The 20,384-nt window shown below is 34.3% G+C and overlaps 2 protein-coding genes across 2 annotated transcripts; both read left to right on the top strand.

Annotated features, from left to right (window-relative positions):
• Window positions 1-11,199: 11,199 nt before the first annotated feature.
• LOC141609240 (kinesin-like protein KIN-7D, mitochondrial) lies at window positions 11,200-12,964 on the top strand. Its single transcript, XM_074428380.1, has 5 exons — window positions 11,200-11,334; window positions 11,634-11,753; window positions 11,875-11,925; window positions 12,674-12,721; window positions 12,819-12,964. The coding sequence occupies exons 1-5, from the start codon at window positions 11,206-11,208 to the stop codon at window positions 12,960-12,962; spliced, it is 492 nt and encodes a 163-aa protein (XP_074284481.1). The 5' UTR covers window positions 11,200-11,205; the 3' UTR covers window positions 12,963-12,964.
• Window positions 12,965-15,182: 2,218 nt separating this feature from the next.
• LOC141609239 (replication protein A 70 kDa DNA-binding subunit B-like) lies at window positions 15,183-17,080 on the top strand. Its single transcript, XM_074428379.1, has 7 exons — window positions 15,183-15,360; window positions 15,444-15,568; window positions 15,788-15,866; window positions 15,999-16,107; window positions 16,209-16,375; window positions 16,477-16,597; window positions 16,693-17,080. The coding sequence occupies exons 2-7, from the start codon at window positions 15,445-15,447 to the stop codon at window positions 16,831-16,833; spliced, it is 741 nt and encodes a 246-aa protein (XP_074284480.1). The 5' UTR covers window positions 15,183-15,360; window position 15,444; the 3' UTR covers window positions 16,834-17,080.
• The last annotated feature ends 3,304 nt before the right edge of the window (window positions 17,081-20,384 follow it).

Raw genomic sequence — 20,384 nt, 5'->3', positions numbered from 1 at the left:
AGATGAGTTAGATCGTATGTTGTGTTATATTTATAATGGTATAGAACAGTTCAAACAAGTATGGTAAGACCGCGTAATCTCTTACTCTTGGGTTGGAAGAGAAGTTTGGTTTTGACTTGGCCTTGGATGCCTTCGCTTTTTGCGTTGGTGAGTCTAAGTTTGGTCAAATGGGACTTTAGTACTTTACCATTTCATTTGGTAAGGCCGTTGTATGTTGTATATTGTATAACTCTCTTATAATAGCGTATATGCTTCATTTATTGTTGTATTTTGTGGGAAGAAAATCGTATAATCGGTTGTATTTACAACCAGATGGAAGTTACCAAGCTCGTTTGGAAAATTCCGAGTTCACTTTAATGTTGCTAAACTCTTTCACAAAGTTATTTGAGCTAGTTTAATTTTTATAGCTAAACTCAATAATTTTGTAAACAAGTTCAATTCGGTGTATGTTAAGTTTTTATTGTAAACCTCTCCATTTTTTTTTTTCTGTCAATTTCCTTTCACAAACATTATTCTATTATATATTTCAAGCTCGTTTATTTATACTTTCATTTCCAAGTAAATGGAATTTTTTCTTAAAATGGGGTTGAAAACTAATAAATTTAACAAAATGGGGTTAGTTTTAAACTTATTACCCAAAATGGGTCCACGTCATCGCCGAAGCTAGGGTCGGATTCAAGTCGCCCTCCCGCTAAGCGACCATGTCAAAGGCGACAAGTAAATAAAGTTGATATTAGAGCTATCCGGTTTTGAATCAAGTCGCTCAGCGGGTGAACGACTTGAGACAAAGTCGCTGCGGGGGTGAGCGACCAGGCTGCGACCAGACTTCAAAATTATTTTGAAAAAAAATAAAAAACAAATGATGTAGCAGCAAGGAGTCGAACCCAGCACTTACGTGTACACCTTAACCACCAGACTAATCAAGATTCTATGTATAAGATTAGCGCTTAAATTCATAAGTAACATTCAGGAAGCATTTAAGTACTCCCCTGATTATTAAATATTTGACAGTAATTTCATAGTTAATTAACAAGCATTAATGTGGCATGGTGGTTAGCGCATGGTAATGGAAGGCATGAGATCCTGTGATCAATTCCCCTTAGCTACATTATTTATTTATTTTTATGCCGGAAAAAAAAAAATGCTATAAAATCGCTATGCCCCTAAGCGACTTGTCTTAAATTCAATTTTTTTTTTAATATTTTCTACTTATTCCCAAGTCGCTCAATGGCTAAGCGATTTGACCTCAAGTCGTCGTCCGGCTGAGCGACTTTAATCCGGAACCTAGCTTGGGCAAAACCGAGCCTACGTGGACCCATTTTGAGTAATAACTTTCAAAGTCACCCCATTTCGTTAATTTGTTTCTTGGTGAACCCCATTTTGGAAAAAAACTCAAGTAAATGTACAACCATTCAATCGGGCTCAAATTAAATCTGAATCATTGAAAAGTAATAAACCTCCATATCCTTTTAAAAAAGGCAAATTTAACAAAAATAACCCAACGTTTGTCAAGTATTCTGAAAATAACCCAACCTTTTGATTTTAACAAGAATAATCCAACATTTGCTTTTATGTTACAAAAATATCCCAACATCTTACTTATATATATTTCCTAAATGATAATTTACTCATATATTAATTAATTCATTAACTTATTGACCATATTTATATTAAGTAATTATATAAAATTTTGAAAAAAAAAATGTAGATTATGTGGTTTTAAAATTTTTTGGAACCCTTAAAATTGTGGGTTTTATATCTCTCATAAGTATTTCTACTAATTTAAAATCTATCTTATTTATTTTCAAAAAATTATATATTTGTCTTATTAATAAATTTTTCATTATTTAATTAAGAAATTTATCTTTTCCAGTTTTTTGGTTATCAATTTTTTTGTATTTATAATCACAAAATAGACTTTAAAGATTTATGAAACTATTTTACAAAATATCCTTTCTCAATATTTGGTACAAAATTGTGTAGGTGAGGTTTTGGGATATTTTTATGACAAAAATGTAAAGGTTGGATTATTAATGTTCAAGTTAAAAAGTTGGGTTATTTTTGGAAGACTTATCAAAGGTTGAGTTATTTTTGTTAAATTCGCATTTAAAAAATGAAAAGGATTCTTATTGGTGAACATGAACCTTAGGGGTTGTTTGGTTGATCAAGGAACTTAATTTTCCTAGGAAAATACAATTCATGGGAATTAAGTTCCCTCATCCAATTCGGGTGAATTTCGGAAAAGTGTTTGGTTGCTCATGTAGGATATAAATTCCACAGGAACTTCCAATGACCAAGGGGGGAGTAGGTAAGCAACTTCCTACATCATGTAGGCATTGGAAGTTCCTGTGAAGTTTTAATTCCTACATTTTCCAAAATTTATGGCAACCAAACAACCCATGTTTTTCAAAATCATGGGATTTTCCAATGCCTATGTTTTCTAAGTGTCAACCAAACGACCCCTTATTCACAATAATAGGTCATAGAAACGTAGGTCCATGATCTTCTTCGGTGTATGATAAGCAAGTGAGGTGTTTGTGAAGGCATGCATGCATCGCAGTTTGCCGCGTGACATTGGAAGTGTGCGGATATAGCAAGGTCGATTATGTTCACCAAACCCATTTGGATTCTTCATTTCATACTCCGTAGTTAACTAGTCATCTTTCCCCAATTGATAGGAGAAACTAGTTTAGACCCCACATTCAGGGGCGGACCCAGGATTTTGGTACAAGGGGGCACAATTTTTTTTTTTAACAAATTATCTTCCATTTTACTTCGTATAAGGCACTTTATACATATTATAAATTATTTTTTCTATAAAATATAAAAAAGTAATGAGCTAAATATTGTTTGTACATCACAAAAAAATCTTAATTATTTACTCTTTTACAAAATATAATTTATAAAATGTCTCATATAAGATAAAACATAGTTTACTTAAATATTAAACATTGAACACTAGTGACTTAGTGGTTCAAACATTGACATGCTATATTGAAGGTCTTGGGTTCGAATCTTGTGGGAAACAAATTTTTGGCTAAAAAAACTGACTGGAGATGGGCTGTGGCCTAAAGCCCAAAAATAAACAATTTTTGGCTAAAAAAACTGACTGGAGATGGGCTGTGGCCTAAATCCCAAAAATAAACCCAAGTGCTTCAATATAGAAAAGGTTGGTTGGGGGAGTCGAACACTAGACATCCCACAATGGATTTAAGTCTTCTACCAACTGCGCTACAATAGTTATCTGACAATTATCTGCACATATAAATATATATTCTTGGAATTTCATGGGGGGCACGTGCCCACCCGGGCCTCCTAGATCCGCCCCTGCCCACATCGTATATAGAGTTTTTTTATTTATAAAATCTTATACGGAGTATAAAATAGGTAGTTCATAATTTGTTCACATTTTTTTTTTAGATTATTTAACAAGAATACTCTGAACTATTGGCGGTCTGCTAAAAATACTCGGAACTTCAGTTTAACTCACAATATACCATACAACTACCTCTTCCTTCTCATAATACACTCAGGGTGTGTTTGGATTGAGGTATTTGGAGAGAAAAGAAAGGGAGGGAAAGTAGGGGATTTAAAATCCTTTATTTGGATAGCAAATGAGGGTGGAGGGAAATGGTGGGGGAGCGATTTGGAGGGATCCAATTTCCCTCCTCCAAGCATAATCAAAATATCTTCACAATAGACAAGATTTGAAGGGAAATTGTATCCAAACAACCACACTTCATTCCCCCTCCTCTTCCCTTCTCTCCCTTCCCCTTCTCTCCCTTCCCCTTCCCTCCTTCCCCCTTCCCTTCCTTTCTCTCCACTTTTCCTACCCAAACACACCCTCAGTGAACGTCTACCTCTTTAGCAGGTCACCTTTCTCTTATCTCTTCTCATAACCCATCTAGCCCCTTATCTATAACCACATAACCAACACCACAACCTCTCCCATCCACCATAACCACCTATGCTAATTTAATTAATGACCTCCGGCGCCTCCATACCTCCGCTGACCACCATAACAACATCCCACAACCCCCAAATACCCAAATTAACATTATCCCAATTAATTTGGGAATCTAGGGTTTACCTGATTGTAGGAGGAGGGAAGGACAACGATGGCGAAGGTAAAGAGGTGCGACGCACCAGGCCGGAGTTGTGGTAATCGACGACAAAAGAAAGGGCAGGTTGTTACATTTGGAGTTTATAGACGAGAAAGAAAAGTGAGGCAATGGAGAAAAGGAGGCGATGATATGGCTCGATGTGGTGTTGACTGTGTGAATGGTGGTGTAATGGTGGTGGAGATACGTGATGTGAAAGGGTATCTAGAGTTTAATTGGAAAAAGTAGTGTTTATGGGTGACCATGGTGGTGGATAAACATGGCGTGAATGGTGCAGTTGGTGGAGAAACATGCGGGAATGAGGCAGTTGGCCTGGTGGTTAAGTGTGGCGTGGGTGGTGCGCTAAAGCAAGGGTGTAGACGTGTAGTGATGGTAATGGTGCGTAGCTAGAAGGTGGTTTATGCGGTTGTTATGGTGTGAATGGAGAAGAAGAAGGTAGTGGTTATGGTATGTAGTGATGGTAGTGGGATCCACCGCCACCCACATGACTTTTTGACCTGATTTTACAGGTTAAAAATAAGCCAAGTGCAATACGAGAAGATGGGGGTAATTGTACGGTATATTGTGAGTTAAATTGAAGTTCGGAGTATTTTGAGAAGACCACCAATAGTTCAGAGTATTCTTGTTAAATAATCTTTTTTTTTGACAAAAAAAGTAGGAACTGAAAATTAATCAGTAACATTGAGTAATGAGCCGAAATGTATTTTAATGAAAATATTTTTATACAACAAAGCTAATTATTTCAATTTATAAATTTTTCTCAAATCTTTTTGTCATGAAACTAATAACACAACGATTTACAGTTTTGTTTTTATACGGGATATGGGTCAAGTCATTATCTAATAATACCATCAACAAAAAATTTAGGGATATTTAACGGGAATAATCCAACCTATGCGTACCCTTCTCATATTAATCCATGCTTAAGTTTAACTGAGAAAAAACCGACCTAGCGCATCATTTAACTTCTATTGAACTTATGGAAGGGATACCTAGTGTACCGGTTCCCTTGACTTCTTAAACACATATCATCCGTCTCCCTCACTTAAACAAAAAATATCCCAAATTAAGAACACAAATTCTTAATGAAATCCCTAAATTCTTTCTCTGTATTCTACTCCTAAATTAAAACAAAATTCCCTTAAGTGGCTAAGTTCATTCCATCATTGATTGATGATCATCAAGCACTGAAGTTTCATATGGCGCATGTAAGTTTCACTATTTATTTCGATTTTCAATCCTATTCATTCAATTTGTATGCGATTTCCATTCCTAACTCTCACCTTTTTGACATTCTTGACTCTTATGTTTGTCAAACTAAAACACGTTTTTCATTTCAAGGTGGCATTAATTTGTCTTTTTGAGTGTGGATAGCATTAGGGCGATGATGAATTCCACTAATGTTTACTATATTTTTGAACAAGTTTCTTTCTTGTGTTAAATCAAGTAAAATCAAGTTATTCGTATAAGGAGTGAGGTGTATTTGGTCAAGTTTATTTACTAGTATTTTGTAACAAGGATAAATGATCTGAATTGATGATAAATTGAACGACTTTGAATGAACTGGTATTATTATTCAGCCAACTGTTAAATCCAATGTTTAATTTAATAATTTGAAATTTTAATAGGTTAATTCTTTGGATTCGGTTACTTTGAAGTTGTTGTATGGTTTGAACAACTTGAGTTTAGTGAAGAACTTTGTGTCTTCATTAATTAACAGCTACAAAAAAATAGGGAACAAATAATATGAAATAGAAAATCAAGGAAAAATGGATGAAAAAGAAGAAGATGAAGAACAATGGAGGAAAAAGGAGAAGATGAAGAAAAATGGAGGAAAAGGAAAAAGTTGAAGAAAAAGAACAAGATGGGGGCAGGTAATACGTTTCAAGAAGATTAAAAACAAAAAAATGGGACCATATCAAGTGACCTAATAGGATACCTGTTAAAACAGGTCAAAAATTGTCCAAGTTCAATAGAAGTTAAATGATGCGCTAGGTCGGTTTTTTCTCAGTTAAACTTAAGCATGGATTAATATGAGAAGGGTACGCATAGGTTGGATTATTCCCGTTAAATATCCCAAAAATTTACTGTAGTAATTTATAGTTTTATATCAATTTTATTTTATTTTAATTAACATATTATAGTTTAGAATTAAGTGGAAATAATATAATTTGACGAAAAAAATTAATTTTAGTGAAACGATAATAATTAAATGAAAAATATTGTAATCATTAGTTTCCTTGTTTTGTAAATGCAGTTAATTATCATTAGTTTCCTTATTTGAGAAATGTGTATTTTGGCGGAAAAACTTTTGAGATCACCTATTCTTTTAGTAGATAGAGGATGTCAATTTTAAATCTAATATCTTAAACAATTATACATGTTTATTTATTTTAATTTTGTGATACAAAATACCCAAAATGACCTTTTTTTTTTTGTTATTTCAAGACCTCATAATTATTATGATCCCGATAACGAATGCCCCTGGGGCGATTGATAACCTTCTTATTACACTTCAAATTATGGACAAAGGTAGCTGTAATTATGATTATAGCAAAATGTTCTTATAAGTTTGTTTCATTATTCTACATTACGATAACCCTATCATCACTATATTACACCACTAATCTATTCCAATCACCCAAGCCACCATCACCACCTTCCATACCAAACACCACCGACAACCACCAAAACTTCACCGGCCTGGTTGCCACTTTCCGACCACCACCCTCATCCCCTTACTTAGCAAGGACGCTTAACCCCGACCACACAAACACAACGAAATAACTCGGGCCTACACCTAAACCACCCATCAATAACTACTTAAACCACGAGTTAATTACATTGCTTCATCCCCGACAATTTTCCCGGAAAAGAGTGCCGTAAAATTGAACCACAAATCCTTTTTCGGTGACTCCGTCGACTTTACGGCCGAAGCCCGAACAATTAGGCACCCTAGGAAGGGATGGTGAACCCTGTTTGGGAACGGGTTTAAAGGAGGTTTGTGGTGGTCATTGGGGAGGGAGGTCGTCTGTAATAATACGGTTTTCTAGTCCTACCTTACTCGGTTGAGTAGTCAATACTCGGTCGAGTAAGTTGTCGAGTGCTTTTAAACAGGCTACTGGTTGAGTGCACTCGGCCGAGTTGTGAGAAACTCGGCCGAGTACCCGAGTCGACGGGTTAGTTTTCCTCGGGTTTGATTAAAATGATTGGAGAGTATAAAAGGCTTTTTCTAAATCACTTTTTCACTTTAAACCTAAACGACGTACACATTCACTAACCATCTTCATCATCTCCAAGCAAGGGTTGATCGATCGTGAGTCCTTCTATCTCGTTTTCCGTGTCGATTCCGTTGGTAAGTCTCTAGCGTTTTCTTAATCAGTTTATGGTTGTCATTAAGGGTTTATGCAAACCCTAGATTGGGTTAATTTGGGGGTTAGGGTGTTTGGTCATCTTATGTATGTGTGTTGATTGTTGATTATCGTTGTTATAGGTGACGATGTGTTACTCGTTGTGCATTTGTATGATTGGCTGCGGTATAACGGATTGCGATAAGGTAGGGTTTCCCTACTCAGTTGACTGCGTAATTGATTTGAGATTGTTTGTGATTGATTGATTGATTAATATGTTTCGTTGGATTGATATTGGTTGAGATGATATTGTGATTGGCTGTTATGGGACCATGTTCGGGAGATGGTTCCAACCCCATGTTCGTCCCTTGTGGCTCCCGTCACAAGAGGGATGTTCACATTAATGATCTGGGTGCACTCTTTGCAATGAGTGGGGCTTAAACGGGCAAGGCTGCGGTCCTCCACTGACGGTGAGGGTTACCTGTTGCGATGGGTAACTTGGCAGGACTACACACTTCGATGTGTAGTCGGTTATGGTTACTAATGGAGTTTGGAGGATGTTACTACAGTTGAATTGAATTATGTATTGGCTTGTGTTGTGAATTCTTATCTTGGTTATGCAGTTGACTGACCCCGTTATTGTTTCCAAAACTGTGGTGATCCATTCGGGGATCGTGAGCAATTGTTTTAGCAGGTATGGCTAAGGATTAGCTTGCGGGTCTTGGATGGGGTCGAGTCATCACCGATCGCTTAGCTAGCTTCCGCTGACTTTTAAGCTTTAGCTCTTTTGGTAGTTTTGGTTGTAAACTGTTTTGGTTAAACTTCAGTTGTATCCTTGTTTTAAACAGTTTTGGTATTTGATAATAAATGTTCTTTGATATTTTTGATATACTTTACCTCGAGCAATCGAGATGGTAGCACCTTGATATGCTAAGGTGGTCTTGGTAAGGCACCTTGGTGTATGGGGGTGTTACATCGTCGAAATGAACGAGTTATAATGGGGCTATGCTCGACGATCGGAATATCTACGTAGTATAAAAGGGGAGACATTTCCTACCTTCCTATTAGCGGTTGAATGTAAGGGAGTGAAAAATATTGGCCCCACACTTTCATGGTAATTAATTTCTCTCTCCTAACCCACTTTCTCTTGATAATTAACTACTCTCTCCTCTTTTCTTATACTCCGTAGTATTTTAATATCACACATTCTATAAACTTTACAAATTAAAAGCATAATGTTAGCAAATATTTAAAGAGATGATTGATCTTTACAAATTACAACGAACTTATACAAAACGTTATTAAATATCCATTACCATGAAAGTGTGGGGCATATATACAATGAATCTTATATCTTATATAAAAAGAGAATAAGGGGTTTGCATATTTTTACATGGCCAATACCCCTTGACTCAACCTGTATTTACAGTCAATGCCCTTAACATTATTATTTTACTTATATCTTATATAAAAAGAGAATAAGGGGTTTGCATATTTTTACATGGCGAATACCCCTTGACTCAACCTGTATTTACAGTCAATGCCCTTAACATTATTATTTTACTCCGTATGTTTCTTATGTATTACACCGCCTGAAATTTTCCCTTCATCTACCATATTCTATTCTAATTATGTATCCAGAAACTTCATATTCAGGTTTTGATTTTATCGCATCCATAATCACCCTCAAAATCTCACCTTTGATTTCTTAGATCAATCCAATAATTTCCCCAAAATCAATTTCCAGAAATAAAAAAAAAAACTCAAATTAAGGTTACACCCGAATCCCCTTAACCACCATCACCACCTACATCACACCGCCGCCATATCCACCGTCTTAGCCGCCGTCGTTGTTGCAGGATGTAGCATCTTCGAATTGATAACGCAGTATATGGACGATGAATATGATATGGAAGAAATCGATGACGATATGCAAGAAGATTTTCGCGACAGAGATGGCGTTTCGGATAATGACGAATATGATTTTATGGTTAGTTGTTTTGATTGTTGTAATTTTGCATTTTTTTTTTGATTTTTACCGTAAATTCGTATTTTTGGTTTACTTTCAATCTAAAATTAGTGTGTTTGTTCTGATATTTTGTTCTTTACCGTCTACATACAATTGAACACTTCAGTTGTAACTTAAAACAATCAAAATAATAAAATTTCATCAAATTTTCAAGGAATTTTTGGGTAAGTTTTGAAATTACTCACTTTTTTGTAGATGGGTTGTATCATACAGCATGATGGTATTTTTATTTTGATCTGATTTTGTTAATGATGTTTGATTTGATTGGAAATATTGTTGATATATATGTATGTGTTTGATTTTTAGTTAATCGTTTCATGATTTGCATGCTTTAATTGTTGTTACTATATGGTTAATTTACAAACAATCCTACAAATGTTATTGATGATCCCTTAATCATGCATGAATTCATAAACAATTTGGATTTTATGAAAATAAATAAATAAACATTCAACTGTGATTGCTTTCAAAACTAGAATGATGAAAAGCACTGTCGATGATCTTGGTGGGTTAGGTTTTGGTCTTTTAATTTTTTTTAGTTATCTTCTATGTAAACATTAACTTTCAGATTACTGAGAATAGTGAATTTAATTTTGTCACTTCTTTCAAATTTCTGTAGAAGGACAAACAATTGAACTCGAAAGTTTTCATTACAATTCCATTGCTGCTACGTTGTCCGCATTCGTTGGTGAAGAGCTACCCTGTTTTATGGTTTTTTGTCGGTCGAGATCGCATTTATGAGGTAATTCATCTGTGATTTTCTTATTTACGTTCCAAGCTGCAAATCGAAAATAATATAGTTGAAGTTTAGTATATTCTGCCCTGAATATAGTCTTATATAAAAAGAGAATAGGGGGTTTGCATATTTTGGCGCAGCTCATACCCTTTGACTCCCCATGTATTTACAGTCAATGCCATCTACTTTCTATTATTTTATTTGTATCTTATTTCCTACGAAGTACTTCCTCCACCGCCTTACACACACTCTTCATCTTTCATCCTTCCACCGCTAAATTCCTTAATTTTCATTGTGCTCATCGCCATCGTTATCAGCAGCTTTCCTTCACCGATATGTCGCTCGCTCAATATCTCAGTAAGTACGAATTCATTCTCTGTGTGTCCCTGTTCTTCGATTTCTGTTTTTCCAATTACCGCATATTTTTCGTGTTTAATTCAATTTTGGGCATTACATTTGCGGGTTGGGTTAATTTATTGATTTTGAACCTACTATTTCGTATAGGAAAAGTTGTACTTTGGGTGAGTTTCTGACCTTCGGAATTTGTTATTTGAGATTTTTAATTGATCAAAATTGTGAGGGCTATCAGTTGTAATGTGTTGGAATTTTTTTATAATTTGGTGTTCCCTCTTCATGTCTGGGCTAAAAGTTTCAAACTTTCAAGGAACAAATACCTGAAAGTTTCATCTTTTTCAAGGTATGCTTGTTTTTAATTAACATAGTATTGTGTATTCATTTTTAGGGAAACAGTTGTCTTTATTTGCTGCATCTATTGGGATGTTCTTCAAATTCTCAATCATGGCCACACGAACATAGTACACTTTTCAGTTATCTAATTAGATCATGTTGTGCTTTGTGTTCTTTTACTGCAGGAGATGCAAACTGTTCACCTTGTTCGTCTTTATTTACTTCATTTTTTCGGTTTCTTATATATTTATGCCATTTGACGGGGTACAGGATGATATAACAATGAATGATGAGATGGATCTTATTGTGGAACAAGTGAAAATGCTTGCTGGAGAAATTGCTTTTAGTACAAGCACACTTAAGCGGTTGATGGACCAATCTGTGAATGATCCAGATGCTTCAAAGACACAAGTATGTCCAGCTCCTCTCATTCTAGCTTGTTCTGTAAGGCATGTAGAATTGTTTAAGTTTCCGGAGTTGCAGAAAAGAACATTACTACACTCTGAAACTGTCATTTTGATTAGCGTGGATACCATATTTGTGATCTCCTCTGAAGATAGAGTGAAATTTTTGCTGCCATATTTTATGCCCGCTATCAAATAAGAGAAATCAATGACAGTGATATTTGTGTTTTTATACAACGTATATATGAGGGGCTCATGGATTTTTTGATAGATTGATGCTCATGTATATTTTGTTCTTCAATGAAGATCCAAAATTTGGAACGTGAAATCCAAGAAAAGCGAAAGCAAATGAGGCTTCTTGAACAGCGTATTATCCAGAGTGGTGAGACTTCAGTAGCTAATGCTTCCTTAATCGATATGCAGCAGGTTCTAATTCTGTCTGTCAATATAGTTTGGTTGTCTATTTTAGCTACTTTTCTAAACATTTCAAGCTTCTGGTGAATTTTTTTGATACTCAACAACGTTTTTTTTTACCTCTAATTGATAGACTGTATCAAGATTGAAGACTGAATGTAGCCAAAAGGATTTTGAGCTAGAGGTGAGTGTTGCCTTGTTGATTTGCTGTAGTTTCAGGATATATATTACCTCCAATTTTTTTTTTAACTTTGCCAAGTCCCCTGTGTGTGTGTGTGTGTGGGTGGGTGGGTGGGTGTGTGGGTGGGTGGGTGAGTCTCGCTGGGGTTGGGGGGGTATAGGGATCTGCCTACTTGGCATTACTTGAGACTCAAACTCATGAAAACTGTGTTACAAGGTTGTTAAGGCTCCTCTGCGTGTGTGGTAGTGGTAGTGGGGGTAGATATAGAGGCCTCGTATTTGGCATTACATGAGAATAAAATTCATGAAATATATGTTAGAAAGTGGGATGCCTACCGCCCAGGTCTCAATAGAGGTCAACTAATTGCTGATTCATGTTTACTCATTGTAACAAATATGCGACAAGTTGATTCACTAAAGCGTATATGAAGCACTAGAGCAAGTTAATGTCCACGACTGAGCTCCATTGTTAACATCCCAATCAAATGTCTCATAATTCCTTTTTAGCCCATGTAGTATCTGTATGACTCTATCCTTATTTTACTTACAGTGGAGAAATTTGACATATTTATTGGTCATTTACGTCTTACCGTGTCACCAGTTATTTTGTTTTGAGTTTTTGAGCACCTAGAATAATTAAGAACCTTTCTTGGTGTCTAAGCGTGTTATCTGTGTTTATACGCTAAGGTTTCGTCTTTGATGATAATTTTATTTTTCATCCGATAGGGTTACCAAATTTCTGTTTGTTGCAGATCAGAGCAGCCGATAATCGAATTCTTCAAGAACAACTTCAAAATACGGTAGGAATTGTTACTTTGCTTGGCTTTCTGCCTATTTACCGAGTTAGTTGCTCATGTCGGAAGTGTTCGTTCTAACTTTGATGTTGTATTGTTTTAGTGTGCTGAGAATAAAGAACTACATGAGCGGATAGATGCTCTGGAAAGGCAGCTGGCCTCTGTCGCTGTTGATAAGTTGTCTTTACCTCCTGAAAATGCATTGGCAGATGAATACACTGGGAAATTGAAAAGGAAAGTTCAATAACATGATATTTTTTTGCCTATTTCAATTACGTGTCTTCAATTCAATTTTTTTAACGAGTCAAGTTGTGTTAACATAAAGATGCTTGCGGCGTAAGCTTTCAAGTCAGCATATGTAATTTTCAAGTTTATCAATCCCTAGACTTATTCCGAATTTACTCACGAGTCAATCATGTATAGTGTTTTGAGAACGGAAGGATATATAAGAGTTGCATTTATTCAACTGTGCTATGCATCTTCTTTTAAAATGTTTTCACCTTAGATATAGTTTTAACATTTTAATTACTATTTCACTGATATAGTTTAACATCTTAGGTTCATCTCATAAATGCATATTGCATGCTGCAGTACTACTGTTTTTGTTGTTTCTTGCTAATTTTTTTTTATTTTAATTCTTGCATGTTGATTTGACATATCATAAGGTAAGATGGCTGAAATTCAGAAGCAAATATGATACGTGTTGTTCTTGTCATGAAGTATCTCATGATATATGTCAATATATTTGTGCATTGTTCAGTTTTCACTTGGTTTCATAAAGATATATAGATTTGTTTAGGTCATTGCTTGCGTTTTTTAAATTGTCATCTCTTTTAATTATTAATTTTTTTTATTTTTTAAAATTAGGAGGATGCAGTAGCCTCCTTTTCTGTGTATGTAGATATGTATAACGATATGAGAATGTCAAAGAGTGTCTGGTCTTTAACGCTGACTTTCTTCAGCTTTTAATTTTGTTTCAAACGAAGTTTCAGGTAGTATTGCTTTTGCCATATTAGGCGTTTGTTATATCAGGCGTTTGTCTGGATACAGGCTCTAGATAGAATTATGCCTAGCTCTAATATGCATGGAAGCCACGTTGATTTCTAACATTAAACATTGAGGATAGGTTTGAGTTTCTTCTATTCTCATTAAATTGCCTTAGCCAACATCCACCGCTTTCATTTAACCTTGTTTGTTTTGTTGTGCTCGTGCATTCTTTATAAATTGTTTTCTTGCAGTTAATTTTTTTTTGTTGTTTTCCTGCTGATTGTGACTTGTCATTACTTAGAACTTAGGAAAACTGAGATTCAGAAGTACCTGATACATTTAATCTATGCCATGCAATATCTTATCATATATGTCAATATATATGAGATTTGTGCGACATTGCTGATCTCACTCCTTTCTTAATAAATTATTTTTTTCCAGGTGTTCATTTTTATTACATTTCTTTTCTTTAAATTAGCAAAAGGCAGTAGCATACTACATCGAAGCAAAGATCACTGCTTTCGTCATCGAAATTGTTTTATCTTCACCATTATCCTTTTTTTACTTTATTATTTTTAAAACAAATAGCAGATTCTTTCGATATTGTCATGTTAGGCGGTTTCGAAGATGGTGAATGCGAATTTGTAAATAGTGATGATCAAATTTAAAGTCTAATATGCATGAAAGCCACGTTGTGTTCTGATATTACACTTCCAGGATATATTTGGTTCTTCTATTAGCATTAAATTGCTATCGCTAAAATCCACCGTCTGCATTTATTAACTCTCTGTGTTTCATTCTTATCTTCTTAACTTGCATTCCTTATAAATTGTAGTCTTCATACCTCCTCTTTACGCACTTCCTCTTTTTGATACTTCTTTGCTATCTAATATACATAATAATATAATAGATATACACACATAAATGGAAGCCATAAGAAAACCTCTTTCGGAGATAACACAGCCTAGCCGAAATGTTACTGTTGTTGTTACTCTGGATTCAATTCTTCCAGAGACAACATCTCTTTCTGGCACAGTTAATTTTCAGAGACTACTATTTAAAGACAAAACGGTAAGGAGATTACTTATTCAAATGTATATGTAGCAAAACCTTACTTATGCTGATGTATACGTATTAAAAGTTTATGGTTTCACATGATGCTAGGAATTTTAGAAATTATTTTAACTTTTTGTTATTTTTTTTTTCGTAGGGTACGGAGATTCCTGCTACTCTTTTCGATGAAGATATTGCGTTGTTTTCAGAAATATTTCACGTAGGCAGAGATTATGAAATTACCGACGCAGTAATCACCCCCATACGCGAAGATGTTAGACGAGGTTCACAAATTTTTCAGATGATCATTAGGTCTACAACCAAGGTTGTTGAGTTAGCTCCCTCAAACGTGGTAGCTCCTTCGTATATTGTGCCTCTAGATTCAGCTACGGAATACGCAGAACATCAAGGCAGAATCGGTATGTAAATAACTACACATATTTTAATTTAGCGTAATATTATACCTGTTTTAAATTTTTTTTGTTTTGTTTTGTTTTTCAAGACATCATTGGCCTTGCTGTTCGTGTAACATCACCAAGAAAGGTTCGACCAAAACGTAGGAACACTGAGTTTGATGCGCGTGATATTGTTCTTCTTGATAGAAGGTATGACCATTACCTTTAATAATTTAAACTTTGTATATAATTATCAGTTTTGCTAAGTAAAATATATTTTACCATTATTTCAGCATGAAACCTTCAACGTTAACTGTTTGGCAAGCCTTTGTTTCAGTCGAAGCTCAAGCGATTTCAGATATTATTGATGAACACCCTACTGTTCTAGCAACACGTGTTTCGGCTTCTAAATTTCGTGGTATAAAATTCACTTCCATTTTTATTTTATCATATGGAAAATTTTATTTTTTTATAATTTTCGACGACACTTTTCATTTTTTTATGAATTACTACTATAACTTCCGGTCTTATATAAAATTTCATCTCAGTTTGTTCAATTTTTTTTTTCTTTTTTCATATAAATTTCTACGAATATTTTTTCTTTTAAAATTGACATAAAATTTGTATACTATTACAGGTGGAAGTTGGAACACAACTTTCTTTTCTATTATCCGATTAGACTATGATGGCCCTGAGGCAATTACTCTTCGACAATGGTTTGTTCTTACTAATTTTTTAAAAATTAAATTATTGTAACACTCATATATTTGTTTTCATTTGTTTGATTTGAGTAGTTTAGAGAACCAATTATTTATTACATTCTATTTTGCTTATTTTCACTAACGTAGGGAAACAGATAATGCTGAAGAAATTGGGCGAATTGTAACAGATTTGGAGTCAAATATTGGTGAAAGCAGCAGGACAGTTTTACCTATTGCCGCACTCGGTTTTCAAGAGGTGTAGCAACTTTCGAATATATTGTAGTAATAGCTATCTCGCTTTTCTTTTGATTTGTATTACATGTAAATAATTCTTACAAAATTATAAAAATGTTTCAGGATGGTGCAACGGTATGGATCAAAGGTAAAGTGACCCACGTTATCAATCCGGACAGTTGTATTTATGCTTCATGTAGTGCATGCAAATATGGAACAGAAGTTGCTATTGGAGAGAAATTTTCATGTTCTAGGACTAAAACACCGCATATAGGAACATCCGAGTATAGGTAAGTAGGTTTTCAAATTTAACGTCTCCTATATCTTTACTGATATTTTAAATTTTAAATTTATTGAATATGTTTTAGTTTTAATTTAAATTTTTGTATAGGTGTAATCTTAAAATTCGCTTCGACGATGAAAGTTCCTCTATAAAACTAACTCTGTTTCAAGAACTTGCCGAGAAGGTCTTAAAACGGACAGCATCGCAGATTTCCTGCCTTTCACACGAGGTTTATTTTTTTTCTTTATTTTTTAGGAAACAAAAGGTAAAAAAGAAAAAAGGAGCCTTTTTTTAATTATAATCTTCGTATTTTTTTTTATGTAGGAACGTCTTTCATTGATCAGTGATTTTATCGACAGTATGAGCAGCCGACTGTTTACCATAAAGTTGTTAGCGAAACAGTTTGGAGATTCCAAGAAACAGCTACGATTTAGTGCCCAGTATGTAGAAGAAATAGAAGAATAAAAGACGCTTCTACTATATGATATGTTGTCATAACGTACGTACTTGTATATAGTCATCAATAAATCAGGTTTGGTTAGAAACTCATCTACTGTGTGTAACTTTTTTTTTTTTGGTTTGTTTGTTTTAAGGTGTGTGTGATGTGTATAGGTTTGTAATTTGTTTAATTATCTCGAGTTAGATGTAACATATTCGAATAAACAGACTTCGGATGTAATCCGTTTCTCATGTATCTTTTACGCGCACATTTAAATTTTTTTTACACTACTCTTGTATGGGAGAATTTTTGTACATTAACCTAACATTCTCGGAACATTCATGTCTTCCGGGATTTTCTATAACTTACATCTTTTAATAACTGTCTTAGTGTATTAAAGATTTAGAATTCCTTAGCGATAGTTTAGCCTAAAACATTTTCAGAGTGGAATTATAGTTTTAATAAAAGAGGCATTATAATAAATTAGAACGAAATACTATGTACTTAGGAAGAGGCAATCCATTGTAGATAAATAAAGCTGCTTATCGAATGTAACTTGTAAATTACGCTACATAACAGCATGTACAAAAATTTATAATGGTGTAGATTGCGATGCTCGCAATTTTTATACTCTCACAAATCTGTCTCCTCACTTGCTATTTTGAGATGTCACAATATTGTGATTTTACTATATTTTTTTGTCATTTCTCCAAATCTTATCTTGTGAAGCCTTATAAGACAAAGTTCTTAATTACATATATTTTGTTTTTTTATCCTTCAAGTTTCTATAAATTGCATTACCTATGTGTTCATGTGTATGTAAAAAATAATCCAAAGAAAAATTCCTCCACAATTTAAACTGTCAACAAAAACAAAGAATTTGAAGTTATATTTATATTTTTGCCACTTAAAGGTAAGCAAGTATTTTCTTTTTGTTTTGATTTTAATATAGTTTATGATATTAAAGTTTACACTTAATAAAATTTTAGAGGTTTTTTTCGCAGTATGGTTTTTACTCATTGTAGTACATTTTTCCAATATTGCCCCTCTCATTTGCTCTCCTCCCAAATTTTCTCATATTCTCTCTTTCACATATTACTGTACTAAGCAAAACCAAAAAAAAATACTGTTCAATTTTAAGACCTCCATCCCATGCCACCAACTGCCCACAACCACCCTTGCCAACCCACTTCCACCTCTTCAGCCCCTCAAACAACTTTCAATTGCAGCCATATAAGCATCTCAAACTGAACCATATAACATATAAATTGACTTCCAATTAAATTGAAGTTCGCTGGCCCTCGCGTCGACTGGCGGTGCCTACCACCAGAGTTGTGCCGCTTTTCCACCGGCCCGTCTGACAACCCACCCTTCAATCGGCGTCATCCCTAACCACCATGAAGCACCAAACCACACAATGATAAAACCAAAACCCCAAATATAAAACAGACTAAATGCAAAAAAATTGGAACCCAGAGCAGTACTTTCATGTATAATGTCTAATTTACTAATCAAAGACAGTGTTTCATTCAATTTATGATTTATAATTGAAAAAATATAATTGATTTAAGAGGTTGTATGGTTAGAATTTGAGAGAATTTCATTTATGGGGTGTTTGTAGTATACGAGTATGTAATGGAAATTAATGTGAAAAATGTACTGAGTTGACTAAAATGTGTACTGCGAAAATAAATTCCGTAAAATTTTTATTTATTTTCAAATTAGGTTTTAATTTTTGCATCAATTAAACTTTCTCGCACTAAATGTATTTATTTATAGATATAAGGATTAAATAAGATGCTCTCGACATATTTAAGAATACAATTTAAATAAATTTGTGATGATATAATGTCGAGAAGTATAGCGAATATGTTTTTATTTGAGAATATCTACAAATAGAAATCACCACTTTACAAGTGCTAAGAGTAGCACTTGTTATGAAATTAAAAGTTTCGTTTTCAGATACAATTATTTGTACAATGACAAAAAATTACATGATATTTCAAATGTGTACTGCGAAAATCAACACCCTTTAAATATTTTAATAATTTTTTCTCAGTTGTAATATTTTTTTTTGTTTATAGAAGCATATTCGCTTACGTACGTAAAATTTTAATTTTTTAACGTAGACTTCAATGTGAGTATGTTGTCGGATACTGCTTCAACTTCTCATGCCTATCAAACGTTAGAAGATAATCATCAAGCCGATTTCGTCGCAATTAGTTTAAAAGGTTTGGAACATTTTTACTTATTTGTGATTATTTTTTTCATTAACATACGTATATGAAAGTTTTGGTAATACTTTTTTTTTTTACAATTTTTAAGGTAGAAAAAGACTGCCAAAGAAACCATATGTACTTCCTTTGCCCAGTTTCTGCTCATATTGTGGGGCGAAATTGTTTAGGAACGAGTCTATAAATTTTTGTTGCAGTCAAGGCGATATTCGGCTGGCACAAAATGTTGTTCCGGAAATTATGCGTCATCTTTTTTTAGGAAATGACGCAAATTCAAATAATTTTCGAAAGTTTGTGTTGTTCTACAACAGTTCTTTCGCTTTTACATCGTACGGAGTAAAAAAGGATCACGAACTTGCTCATAGAAATCGTGGAATCTACACCTTTCGTGTTCAAGGACAATTTTACCATTTCATAAATGACGTGCTTCCAACACAAGGACAACCACGTTATATTCAACTATATTTCTTCGACACAGATGTAGAGCTTTGGCATCGTTTACAAAGTTGTCCTGATCTAACGCGTATTGTCGTTAGTACACTAATGAGGATTATGGAAATTAATCCTTATGCCAGTTTTTTTAGATCCTTGAGAGAAATTGGTATTCATGAGGAAAGTCGCATTGTTATTCGAGCTGATCCAACTCAGGATCAGCGCACTTACAATGCACCTACTGCATCTCAAGTAGCAGCAATTTGGGTTGAAGATGAAAGTTCGTATGAACCTCTGAGACATGATATTGTTGTATATGCTCGGTCAGGGATAAGCCTTCGTGTACGACACTACTATGGTTGTTATGACCCATTATAATATCCTCTTCTTTTTCCTTACGGCAACACTGGATGGCATAGATGCATTTACAAGTGTAATACTTCACATCGTCGTAGAGAAGTTTGTCCTACATTTCCTATAAACGAAGTTCTTGTCCAAACTGCCGATGATTTAATTGAAGCTGAGGATCAAGGTTTGTCTCTATTTCATATTTAATTATTTATTTTTTTTACCTATAATTATAGCTCGCGTTTAAAAACAAATATATTTTTACTTTTCAATACTACAGTTGCAAATTCTTCGGAATCGGAAAAAAAAGTCTCCTGTAGAGAGTATTACTGTTACCGTCTACAGATTCGTCCTAATGATTCGTCTATTTTACTGCGTTGTGGTCGACTTCTTCAGCAGTACGTTGTTGATATGTATATTAAACTTGAATCAACCAGACTTGATTTCATAAGAGCAAATCAATCTGTTATTAGAGCTGAACTTTATCAAGGCGTTATTGATAGCTATAACGCAGGCCAATTATATGGCTCTAATATTGGACAAGTTTATATTCTTCCAGCAAG

This window comes from Silene latifolia, chromosome 10, assembly GCF_048544455.1.
Source record: "Silene latifolia isolate original U9 population chromosome 10, ASM4854445v1, whole genome shotgun sequence".
NCBI classification, from domain to species: Eukaryota; Viridiplantae; Streptophyta; class Magnoliopsida; order Caryophyllales; family Caryophyllaceae; genus Silene; species Silene latifolia.
Note: the sequence above shows the minus strand (reverse complement) of the source record. Positions and strands in the feature narration are given on the sequence as shown.